The 12438-nt window shown below is 48.2% G+C and overlaps 1 protein-coding gene across 3 annotated transcripts in view; it reads right to left on the bottom strand.

Annotated features, from left to right (window-relative positions):
• Positions 1 to 941: 941 nt before the first annotated feature.
• The window catches only part of Znfx1 (zinc finger NFX1-type containing 1), a 29997-nt gene continuing 18500 nt past the window's right edge, over positions 942 to 12438 (bottom strand). For all 3 annotated transcript variants that reach the window (XM_051185930.1, XM_051185937.1, XM_051185946.1), the window contains exons 7-14: positions 10904 to 11018; positions 8961 to 9208; positions 8200 to 8339; positions 7459 to 7613; positions 6917 to 7062; positions 5489 to 5599; positions 5120 to 5215; positions 942 to 4338 (exon numbers count right to left, since the gene is read on the bottom strand). In XM_051185930.1, the coding sequence (XP_051041887.1) occupies positions 1897 to 4338; positions 5120 to 5215; positions 5489 to 5599; positions 6917 to 7062; positions 7459 to 7613; positions 8200 to 8339; positions 8961 to 9208; positions 10904 to 11018 (3453 nt within the window). In that variant the 3' untranslated portion in view covers positions 942 to 1896. The remainder of the gene's footprint in view (positions 4339 to 5119; positions 5216 to 5488; positions 5600 to 6916; positions 7063 to 7458; positions 7614 to 8199; positions 8340 to 8960; positions 9209 to 10903; positions 11019 to 12438) is intronic.

Genomic DNA, 12438 nt, shown 5'->3' with positions numbered 1-12438 from the left:
TATTTGTATATTTGTGTTTTTTTTGTTTTTGTTTTTGTTTTTTGAGCTGATGTTGGGAGAGTCTGTGTCTAGGAGCTGTTTCTTAGTTTCTCACTCAGGCTTCTTTTTTAAATTTTGAAACAGTCTCACTGTATAGCCCAGGTAACTTGGAACCTACTGGTCAGCCTCAAACTTGAGGCTCTCTAGATTTCTGGAATTATAGTTATATACTGCTGTGCCTGACTGCGGACCCCTTCCTGATCAGCTTTCCTATGACATATTAAATGCAAGATGTCAATTTTGAGTTCAAATTCCTTCTCCTGAATGTGAAAACAACCAGTTCTCTGGCCGCACACACCTTGGACTTAAAGTCTTAAAGACTCATACTTGTCAACACAGGGTTCTGTTTAGAAAAATCAAGACTTGCCTGGTACTGGACCATCATTCAGACCAGACTATGTCTTTGGAAGAAAAATCCCCATGTTAAAATTAGGTGCAGGAGACAAGAAGGCTCAGTCAGTAAAAGCAAGACTGATGGCCTGAGCTGGGGACCCACACAGTAGAAGGAGAAAACCAACTCCTTCCACCAGTTGACCTCTCATCTCCACACATGGAAACCACCCAACCGCAAACAAGAAATAAATGTGTTTCAAAGAGCAAATGCAGAACTCTTTATTAGGAATATGTCTCGGGACTCATGAGACATTTGCTATAGGCTAAAGAATGTCTTACTATGGTTAAGATTTGGCTCACCAACTAAATGACCCTGCACTACCAAAAAAAAAAAAAAAAAAAAAAAAGCATGCCTCACCATAGATAGGTGACCACAGAACTGTGGGTGGGGTACTAAGTTGTCACTGAAAGTTAGGAAGATTGACAAGCCACTGAGGTGGTGGTTGAATATAGCTGAAGCCCTAGGTTCATCAGTTACCAATACAGTAACATAGATAAGAGTCTACACATTTCTTTTCAATCACTGTTTTTATTAATTGGCTTTATAGGCTAAAGTGCATAGTAAAGACAGAAAGGAAAAAAAAAAAAAAAAAAAAAAAAAAGGAAATGCATACATAAGAAAGGGGCTTTTCTGGCCAACATTTAGAAAGGACCTGAGATGCCTTAGTCTGTTCTAAGGAACACTGGACAGAGATGCAGATGCAGGCCATGGACCTGCAGATGCTGCTGGCACACTAACCCTGTCCAGGCGAAGGCTGAGAGGGAGGGTGGTAGGACGAAGACTCGGGAGGAGCTGCTGACATGCAGACAGCGCCACCACTGAACCTCTCCTACAGAGGCTGAGACACACACCCCAAACCCCAACCCTGCTATTTGAGTGCAAGTTTCAGGAGGCTGCAGGAGTCGCTCAACCTGTGCCTGGTGTGGATGCCCTACCCACAGGGATTCCACTAGGGATGGTAACTATGTAACTGAGTCAAGGGGAGTTGGTGAAGTGTCTGTCACAGGCCTTCATCTCCAGGAGGGCAGAAGCCCAAGGAGCAGGGTGCTGGGATTCTTGTGCTCCTTGGGTGAGTGGTTCCTAAAGCTCTGGGTTGCTGTTATTACAGTGGAAGTTAGTCTGCAAGTTAGGGCCTGGCCACGAGAAGCAGTGTATCCTGGGAGCACGAAGAAGTGCTAACCATGCCAGAGCCCAGTTACCCTAATAGCCCCAGGTGGAGGCCAGATGCTCCCAGGAGTCCCACTTGCTGCAGGAGAGGAGGTGAGAACTGTGGGCTCTGCTCAGTGCTGGAGGTAAAGTGCTTATTCTAGCGCAGGGGTACATCTAGAATCACGTGGGCAAGCCCTAAAAGTGGATCCTTAGGCAAGTGTGAAGACTAAAGGACACTAACAAACTGGTTCCTCTGCAGGGGAGACAACCCTGGCTCTGAGGTGGCAGGGCAAAAGGCCTCGAGGTGCCGTCTTTTACATCATCCTCCGGATCTCCTCGAAGTTCATCAGGTTGTTGGCTGTGTCTGACCAGGCAGGGTGCTGGGCTCCATCCATCTCAGGGGCCAGATGGTTGCTCCTCTCCAGAGTATGGTTTTCACCACCAATCACCTCCTGGCACTCAGGACAGGTGCCTCTCTGCATGGCTCCCCCACACTCAGTGATCACATAGATGTGGCCATTGGGACACTTGAACCAATGGCCACGAGGAACACCCAAGGCGGTGACAATCTGCACCCTTTCTTCCTCTGAGATCCCCAGGCCAGAGCAGGGAAGGGTAGTTTTCAGAGCGTCCATCTTTTTCTGCACAAGCTGTTCGTCTTCCTGGGTGAACTTACATGTTTTTTCGAGAATATTCCGGATGCTGGAGACCTCTTCTGCTACGCTGCCTTTCACCTTCTCCTTTGCCATCTTGCAGCGCACCAGGAGGGTCACAAGATAGGTAAGCCTCTGGATTTCACTCTGGAGGTCGCTCAATTCCTGGCTGCTGAAGCTGAGGCGCTTCTTGGCCAGCCATTCGTGGACCTGTTCGAGTCGAGCACTCACTCTCTGACGTTCTAAGTAATCCACCTTTTTCAGGGACCCTTCCAGGTTGGCCAAGTGGTCATAGAAGCTGATGGAATTCTCCACAAGGCCCAGGTCCTTCACTGACAGGTTCTTCTGGGCCAGCTTCTCTTCGAGCATCAGGAACTCTTCAGAGCGCAGCTGGAGGAACAGAGTTTTACTCTTCAGCAGGGCCTTAAGTTGTTCCTGGGTGGCTGCAATCTCTCCTGCAGAGCCCTGGATCTTCTCCTTGACAATTTCTATCTCTTCCAGCCGCTGTTTGATGCTGGTTCCATACCTCAGGTTTTTCCGGATGGGTACCTGGCAAATGGGACAGACCTTCAACCTGATGGCGACTTCATCATCCTTCTGCTCATTCATGTAGCGGTCCAGGGCTTGCACCTCAAAGATGTGGCTACAGTCTTCCAGCTGCACAAAGCGGGCATCAGGCTCATCCTCAAAGCCAAAAAAGATTTGGGTGACCTCATCCAGTTGGCAGACACGGCACTTCTTGGGACATGGCTCCCCACACAGACCAATGCAAGGATGACCACAAGCCAGCAGCTTAGTACAAGGCACGTAGCACGGGGGCCGGTCGCAGGGCTCTGAGCAGAGTTTGGTGCACTGATAGTGCTGGCAGCGCCAGACACAGGGCTCCACGCAAGGGCTGCATAGCTCCCCACACTTCCTCTTGCACTGGCTGTGGACACAGCGGTTCTGACATGTCCGCTGGCAGGGTGGGCACTCACCAATGCAGGGCTCCTGGCACTTGTGTGAGCAGATGAGCAGGCGCTTGCAGGGCTGCTGACAGCGCTCATGGAAGCGCCCTTCAAAGCAACTGTGACAGGAGCCTGGGCAAGGATGGCCACAGTCTAGGATGGTGTCACACTTGGTAGTGCACTTGACTGACAGCCCATATTTTAGATCTTCTACATTGCCACACTTCACCTGCTGACTGTGCCCGCACTTAAGCTTCACAGTGACCTTTTCTGAACATAGTCGCACACAATCCTCACCACACAGATGGCTGCAACTGTGGCCACATCTTAGTACCTTGGAGCAAGGCTCCTGGCAGCAAAAATCTGACTCTGGCACTGAGCAAGGAACCATCTGTTTGTGACCACACCGAAGAATGATTTTGGGCACTTTCACCTGACAAGACTGACACTCCTGGAAGCAAACGAGTGGGCACCGGTGCCCATCTGGGCAGATGACTTTCTGGCATGGCTTCATGCACTGGAACTCCTTGTGGGAGGAGTCATATGGGTGGCAGGCACGAGTGCACACATGCCCGCAGGCCAACCGGAACTCACAGGGCAGGCTGCAGCCTCCTTCTGGTACTTTTTGGAAATCAGAAGCTTTGGATACCAGGGTATGGGTGTCAGGGTGGTTCTGGCAACAGAGGCGGAGGGATGGGCCTATTTGGTTGTTCTCTCGAAGGGTATGGATGATCTTGCTCCACAAGGGCACCTTGGCAAGCATCTGCATGTTCCCAATGCAGTACATGCCCTTCTTGGCCCGGGATAAGGCTACACAGATTCGATTGGGGATCTGGAGGAAGCCCACCTTTCCCTCTAGGTTGCTCCGCACTAGCGAGAGGAGGATGATGTCATTCTCTTCCCCTTGGTACTTGTCCACCACGTGGACCTTGATGCCAGCAAATGTCTTGGCAGGCATGAGTTTGCGCAAGCAGAAAAGCTGCCCAGTGTAGGTGGTGAGGATGGTGATCTGGGAGGGCAGGTACTCCTGGCACAGGAAGTACTGGCACAGCTCCACCACAAAGTGTGCCTCATGCTGGTTCTGATGGCTTCTGCCTTCTTGGATATCCTGTTCAAGAAAGTTGTGCTCTACAAAGAAAAGGTTGGAGGAGACCCCCTGAAAAGCAAGGTGACATGTCAGAGCCGCCCTTGTGACACCTCCCCTTCCCTTCAGCACTGGGCTGAACCCAGAGCCTCACGCATGCTAACCAGGCGCTGTACCTGAGCTACGCCCCAGCTCGTGACACTGCTTTTCCTTGTCTCATAGACACTGACCCTCACCTCACAACCTTTAACCTTAGGCCATGGCACAGAGCTGGAGAAATAATTAAGCCTATTTTAATTTTCCAAGTATCTGATCATCTGCCATGGCCAAGGCAACAGGCAGTAGCTGTGACGAGGAAGCAGCTGAAGAGCCTAGTGCTCTACAGTGCGGATTGCCACACAGGCCCCAGCTGCCATTCTCGCCATGATGCCTGCAGCTCTTGCCTGACTTGCTCAATTTCATATAGCTACCAAGTAGCAAAAGAGAGATTTAAAACAGGTCAAGATCCTGTTTCTGCTCCATCCCTCCCCCTAGAGCTCAGCAGTCATAAGCTGGCTCTAATCTTTTTTTTTTTCCCCTTTTTTTTGGAGACAGGGTTTCTCTGTGTAATAGCTCTGACTGTCCTGGAACTCACTCTGTAGACCAGGCTGACCTCAAACTCAGAAATAGGCCTGCCTCTGCCTCCCGAGTGTTAGGGTTAAAGTGTCCCCCACCATGCTGGCTTCAGTGCACACTTATAAACACTGAGCCATCTCTCCAGCCCCTTCACTCTTTCAAAATTCTTTTTCCTGCCAAGGAAAGGAAACTTCCTAGGCTGCTGACACCATCAGACAACCAAGTAGGACAGACTGACCTTAATCTGCTCATACTTGAGAACAGAGGGATGGTTCTCCAGATCCTGGTAAATGTGGGGGGTCAAAAGACGGGCAATCTCGGGCCGCATGCGGTGCTGAAACAACAGGTGTTGTTAGCAACAAGAGCAAGACAAAGTGCCACGTCTCGGGAGGCTGTGGTACCAGTAGGAAACCTACAGGCTACCACCCAAGAGGAGCCGGGAGAAAGCATGGTACAAGTGGCTTGGTCCCACAACCCGGGGGCTTTGTAGTGGTTGGAACAGGATTTCTGGTGGGCTACTTCAGGCAAGCCAGCTCTAACTGCTGGCAGGTGGCACACACCCAGGAACCTTCTAGATGTCTCTAGCAACACAAGCCCAGCCACTCACCTGGTGATTCAGACGGACGAAGGGGATGTTCACTTTTACTAGTCGCTCAAACAGGGACACCTCAAGGTTAAAGTTCTTGGCCAGATCATATACATTAGCACTGGGACGCAGCTGGGGAGAGAAACATGCCTGAAAATTCTCTGCTGGAATATACCAATTACCTAGCAGCATGTGTTTTAAGCACCTTGTGTTGGAAGGCGGGTATTAGTCTAGGTGCTGACATTTAAGGATTAATAGTGACAAGGACTGTGAAAAACCCATGATGATGTAATGGAGAGCCCAAGGGTGGAAATTCTTTAGCTAGGCCTCTGAACAGTGACATCTGAGTTAATAACATGGAGGAAGCTGCCAGTCACACATTCATTTGTAAAGCAAGCCATGAAAGGGGAAAGGAAGGACAGTGAATGGGAGCTCTGAGCAAATGAGGTGAGCCAGACACAGGACAAAGCCCACTTTTGTTTCTGAGATGGTCTTGCTATGCAGCAGCTTCTAGGCCAGGAATAGTTGTGCATGTCCCTGTAGTCACACACTTGGAAGGTGGAGGCAAGGGTCAGGAGTATAAAGGCATCCACAGCTACATATGGAATTCAAGGCTAGCCTAGGCTCCACGAGACCATCTCAAGACCAAAGGAGCTTGATTTTTTATATCAAGAGCTTTAAGAAGCCCTTAGAGGGCTTTAAGAGTAACATGCTCTCATTTACTGTGACTTTGAAGTTTTGGTTCATCTGAGGCAGGTGTCTTGGTATGTAGCACAAGCTGGCCATGCCTGACTGGTTTACTTTTTTGTTTTTAATTCACTTTGGCTCCTTTTCAGGGGACAGATCAGCAGGTAGCAAAAATGGAAGTAAAAGACTAAAAAACTTTCTATGTAATTATCCATGGTGAGGGCTGGAAAGATGGCCCTGTGGTTAGAGCACTGGCTGCTCTTGCAGAGGTTCCAAATTCAATTCCCAGAACCCAGGCAGCAGTTCACAACTAACTGTAACTCCAATCTAAGGGTATCTGTCACCCTCTTCTGGCCTCTATAGGCACTGCAGGTAAATGATACACTGCAAGTGAAACACAAAACACCCGCCACACACATTAAAAAAGAAAAAAGAAAAAAAGAAAAAAAAAAAAAGACACTGTAAAGGCATGATGAACTTGAAGTAAGCAAGGAGGTAATCCCAGAAGTCTGAGGCATGATTACAAGTTTGAGGCCAACCTAGTCTGTATGCCTGGAGAGGGTAGAATGCCTTGCCTAGCATGTGGGGCCCTGGGTGCAATCTCTAGTAGTGGCATTGGAGAGGAAAAGACCATGGGATTCAAGGAAGAGAGCAAGCACAAAAAGTCACTAATAAGCTTGAGGACTGTTAAACGGAGAGGCCAGGATCTTGTCTGTCCTATTTTCCAGAGAATACCCCATCTTCTAGGAATTCTTGTTTTACCTGCTGATGGTCCCCAATCAGAATGAGATGCTGGCAAGCTTTACTTAGCGTGGCAATGGTGTGGGCCTCAAGAACCTCGGCAGCCTCTTCTACAATGACGATACGAGGTTCCACCTGCTGAAGGATCTGGCGGTACTTGGCAGCACCTCAAATCAGGAAAGATGAGAGAGGCTCCTTTGAGCTGGGGCACAAAATCCAAACGGCTACCTCTTATACCTTTCCTGGGCTGGTAGACAGCTAAGCCCTCCTGCTCACCTGGGGCTGAAGTGGCCACTGAGGGAGAGGGTGGGCACTGAGGGAGAGGGTGGGCACTGAGGGAGAGGGTGGGTACTGAGGGAGAGGGTGGGCACTGAGCACTGAGTGGTCCTGAGCTTTATGTCTGTTGGTTATTGTTTTCAGTTTTAAGCTCTGCAGAAACAAGTAGGAAAGCATCACCAAGGTAAGTATGGCTTGCAACACTCTCACCGTATTTTTCTTCATCTGATGGGACCTGGACACCAAGGTGAACTTGGCTTGAACAGGTAAATCCCCTACCTTCCTACCTGTGGTTGTCATGCCCACAATCTGGGCATCTTTAAGGATGTGCAAGTCTTCCTGGAGTCTTAGCTCAGCCATTCTTTCTGCTGATGTGCGGTAATGGCGTTCATAGCTGAGGATCTTCCGGCGAGTGTCAGCTTGGTACATCTGCAGCCACAGCCTGGAGAATGAAGACCCAGGGAAAGGAAGTCTTTCTTTTTAAGTGTTTTTGAGTAAACGATGTGCCAGTTATTGAAGTGAATCTTAAAGCCCTAGAGCTGACAGGCCAGACAGAATGAGAGACCCAGAATACAAGAGTAAAAAGGCTGAGCAGCAGTGGTGCACGCCTTTAATCCCAGCACTTGGGAGGCAGAGGCAGGCAGATCTGAGTTCCAGGGCAGCCAGAGCTACAAAGTGAAACTCTGTCTCAAATAAATAAATAAATAAATAACAAAAACAAACAAACAAACAAACAAAAAAACCCATCGACCTAAAAATAAAACGAACCAACTAAACAACAACAACAAAACACCCAAAAGGAGTCTAAAATGCCCCATAAAAGCTGTTCAGTCATCAGGAGGGAGAAAGGAAACGTGGGCAAAGGGCACAGAGATGCAGCTTTGCTGTCAAAGCTTCCCAGTGGCTTTCTACTTCTCACTTGGTGTGTGAGGTCCTGCCCCATTTGACCAAGTCCCCATGCTAGGAACAGAAAAGAGACTCTGTGGGAAACAACGCAGACCAGCTAGGCTTGGGCACTGTACCCGTACCTATAAAGCTGCCAGCGGGTATTCAGGTCCAGCTGCCAGATGTCCTGGATGGCATTGGCCTCAGCCTCAGTCATAGTGTTCAGTTTGAGAAGCTCAACCTTCACTCTTCTCTTCATTTTCCTTTTCTGGTTACGCTGGGTCTGTGGACATCAACGCCAGGCAGAGACTGTGAGTAAAGACCCCAGCACAGAAGCAAAGGAGTTACCACCCTCAGAGACTTTGTCTTACTCTGTCCACAGCTACTCCATCATGAGAAGCTGAACAAAGACTCTAGAACCTGCCCGGGCCCCAAGCCTAAGGTACTGGCTGTTGGCCTGGCAATATGAGGAAGTCCGGGAAGGACCTCCACTGGCCAGCAATGGCTGTTTTACCTTTTAAAGTCACACACATGTGTCAGATACCATCACCACATTTTCTAACAGGTATGTATAGACTGAGGAGGTACATGAAAGCCGGGGCACTGACATTGTGTGGTGTGATGCCATGTACCACATTTTTCTGAAAACTTCAGAGAAACACCCTGGCACCTGCTTCTTGTCTAAGTTGCTATTTCTCGCAGGGTGCCTCTGACTGACCATGGCTTTTCTACCCTCAGGTTAGGTGCAAGATGGTACACCAGCCAGCTGGGAGGACAAAGTGAAGTAGCAGTAGTGACAGTAGTGATCCGCCCCTCCAGTGCCTGCTTCAGCAGAGCCCAGTCTGCTTGGTAAGCCTGAACCCTCTTCCTCATTCTGGGCATTATAGGAAACAAGGGGGTTTACCTCCCACTCTTCTGTAGCTTGCTCCTGTCCAGCCGTAGTTACAGGCCCATACTGGTCTAGTCTCATGGCCAAAAGCATTTTAGCCAACTCCTGGTCCACCGCATTCTCTTCCTTCTTTTTCCGCCGAGGTCTCACCACCTCTTCCTCTTCAATCACTCGGTCTGCCTGAATCAGGTCGGCTTCCTCTGCAATCTCGATCAGGGAGCCCTCCTCTTCCCCTTCCTCCTCCTCTTCTCCTTCTGCCTGGGCTAAGAGAGGAAGCAGGTGGCACATGGGCACCTATGAGAACTCATCACACATGACAGTTTCAGGGCAATAAGCAGTTCTGTGAAGGGAAGTGAGGGGAGTGCCAGGGGCAGAGAGTAACACTTGTTGTATGCTTGTCTGTTACACTTTATGTTTAAAAATCATACAAAAGAAGGCTTTTTTTTTTTTTCTTTTCTTTTTGGACACAGAATCATACTGTGTAACCCTGGAACTCGCTATGAAGACCAGGCAGTCCTCGAGCTGTCAGAGCTCTGCCTGCCTCTGCCTCCTCAGTGCTCTACTTAAGGGTGTGTGCCACCAGGCCCAGGCAAAAATGCCTTTTAAGACAGATTTTACTCAGCCATGAGTTGTCGCACACCTTTAATCCCAGTACTTGGGAGGCAGAGGCAGGCAGATCTTGTGAGTTCATGGCCAGCATGATCTACAGAGTGAATGCCAGGAGAGGTTCCAAAGCTACACAGAGAAACCCTATCTCGAAAAACCAAAGCCAAAAACAACCAATCAAACAAACAACACCAAAGAAAGAAAGGTTTTACTCTATCAAATATACAAATGAGGGTAAGTACAAATACAAATAAAATGTAAGTGTGAAAATTTATTTTTAATGTGTATGGGTTTTTGCCTGCATAATGTCTGTGTACCATAAATAAGCCTGCTGGATCCTCCAGGGCTAGATGCTTCTAAGCTACCAAGCAGGTACTGGGAATTGAACACTCTGTAAGAGCAGCCCATGATCTTAACTGCTGAGCCCTCTCTCTAGCCTCTCACTCTACATAGTGTTTGTTTCTTCAAGACAGTTTTGCTATATAGTCTAGGTTGGCTTCTGATTTCTGAGGGCTGGGATTAGAATTGCACACAACCATATTTTAAGTCCTCTGGGTTTTGTTTTTTGGTTTTTTTTGAGACAGGATTTCTCTGTGTAACAGTCTTAGCTTTCCTGGAACTCACTTTGTAAACCAGGCTGGCTTTGAACTCACAGAGATCCACTGGCCTTTACCTCCCAAGTGCTGGGATTAAAGGCATGCACCACCACTGCCTGGTAGTCCTCTGTTTTTTTAAATTGACTTTTAGTATTGTCAAAGTGTGTGTATATATGTGTGTCCTTTACGAGTTCATATATAGACCAAGCTGGCCTTGAAGTTGTTATACAGTTGAGTTTTTTGAGACAGGGTTTCTCAAAAGCCCTGCCTGTCCTAGAACTCACTATGTAGATTAGGCTGGCTTTGAACTCACAAAGATCTGTCTGCTTCTGACTACCTACAGCTGCAATTAAAGGTGTGTTTCACCATGTCTGCCTTGAAGCTGCTACATAGTTAAAGATGATCTTGAAGTTCTGGTCCTCTTTCTTCTACTTACCTCCTGAGTTCTGGGATTACTGACATGTGCCACCATGCCCAGTTTCAGAAGTGTTGAGGACAGAACCCACAGCTTTGTGCATGCTAGGCAAGCAGTTTACTGAGCTACAGCCCCAGCTCTATGTTCCCAGGTTCTAACAAGCACATCCACGTACATACTCAACAACACTATATTTGTAGCTCACCTGTTTGGTGTGCAACTCACTTCCCTGTTAAGTCTTTTGCTGACTGACTCAGAGTGTTACATATGGGCATTACATTTGAGTCATGTGAGCCTGGCTTTCACTCTTCTCCAGCTCAAGATGCACATGAACTTCTTACCTGTGCTCTCAGGTCCTGCTGGAGAAGAACTCTGGGTAAAAGAGCCCACACCAAGGCCCAGCCATTCAAGCATCATGGAATGGTTTGAGGGCTGGACACAGAGCCAGTCAGCATCCTGTGAAGGAAGAATTGTCAGTCAGGAGAATTCTATGACAGCCAGTAGCCAGTATGAAGATGGTGTCTTCTCAAAGGATATAAAATTCTTTCCTGCTGGGCAGTGGCAGAACACACCTTTAATCCTAGCACTTGGTATACAAAGGCAGGTGGATCTCTGAGTTAGCGGCCAGTCTGGTCTACAGAGTGAGTTCCAGGACAGCCAGGGCTACATAGAGAACCCCATCTCAGGGAAGGAAAAAAAGAGCAGGTTCTTACTTGGTTTGTATCAAGTCCTGGGCTCTAACTCAAGCACAGACATTCTAAATCCAAACCTTAAGATTCAGAGGCTGCCAAGTTGCTGATACATAGCTGTGATCCTAGCACTTGAGAGGTGGAGGCAGGGGCTATGAGAGGTCTAAAGGCCCGCCTCAGGTATATAGTGAGTTTGACAACAAATGGACTACCTGTGCCCTCATCTTAAAACAACAAAAACCAATAATAATAATAATAATAATAGAATGAAATGTGAAGGCTATAAAACTGGAACATTTACTACCATTTACACAAAATGTTAAAATCCAAGTGTCTAGCCTGTCCTGACAAAGTCATGAGAACCCTGGCAACAAGAAGCCTTTGTACTGCCAAGCAGCGGTGTCACACACCTTTAATTTCAGCACTCAGGAGGCAGAGCCAAAGGATCTCAATGAGTTTGAGGCCATCGTGGTTTACAAAGTGAGTTTCAGGGCAGCCACGGCTACACAAAGAAACCCTTTTGCAAAGTCCCCACGCTCCCACTTGGGAGGCAGAGACAGATGGATCTCTGAGTTCAAGGCCAGCCTCGTCTACAGAGCCAGTTCCAGAGTTCCAGATAGGTTCCAAAGCTACAGAGAAACCCTGTTTTGAAACTTGGGGAAAAAAAAAAAAGAGGCCTTTGTACCAAATGTCAGCAGGCAGCTGGAACAGAGCTGTACCATGTAGGCCTCTCTGTCCCACTGTTCCCACCAGCCCTGTGAGACAAGGCCAGCCACCTTACAGAGAAGGTCTTTGTGACTCCTAGCAGGGCCCTCTGAAGGCTGGCAGTGTAATTACACATTGGCTTACTTGGGATCTCACTGGCACAAACCCCATATTCAGTATATGCCCCACGCCTGTCAACTCCCACATCTTTGAGATGAACTATACTTCTGATTATGATTTTCTTTCATATGACACTTATAACTGGGCATGGTGTCATAAGCCTATATTCCAACATCTGGGAGATGAGAGTGGGAGAATTAGGAATTCCAGGTCATCATGGTCATGGGTTACATATGAATGCAAGGCCAACCTGGGATATATGAGACTGTCTCAAAAACCAAGCAAACAGGCCAGAGAGACAATTCAGCAGGTAAGAGCACAGGTAGATTTTCCAGGGGACCAGAGTTCAATTTCCAGCCAGC

Source organism: Phodopus roborovskii, unplaced genomic scaffold, assembly GCF_943737965.1.
Source record: "Phodopus roborovskii unplaced genomic scaffold, PHOROB, whole genome shotgun sequence".
Classification (NCBI taxonomy): domain Eukaryota; kingdom Metazoa; phylum Chordata; class Mammalia; order Rodentia; family Cricetidae; genus Phodopus; species Phodopus roborovskii.
This window is presented reverse-complemented; position numbering and strand designations above follow the sequence as displayed.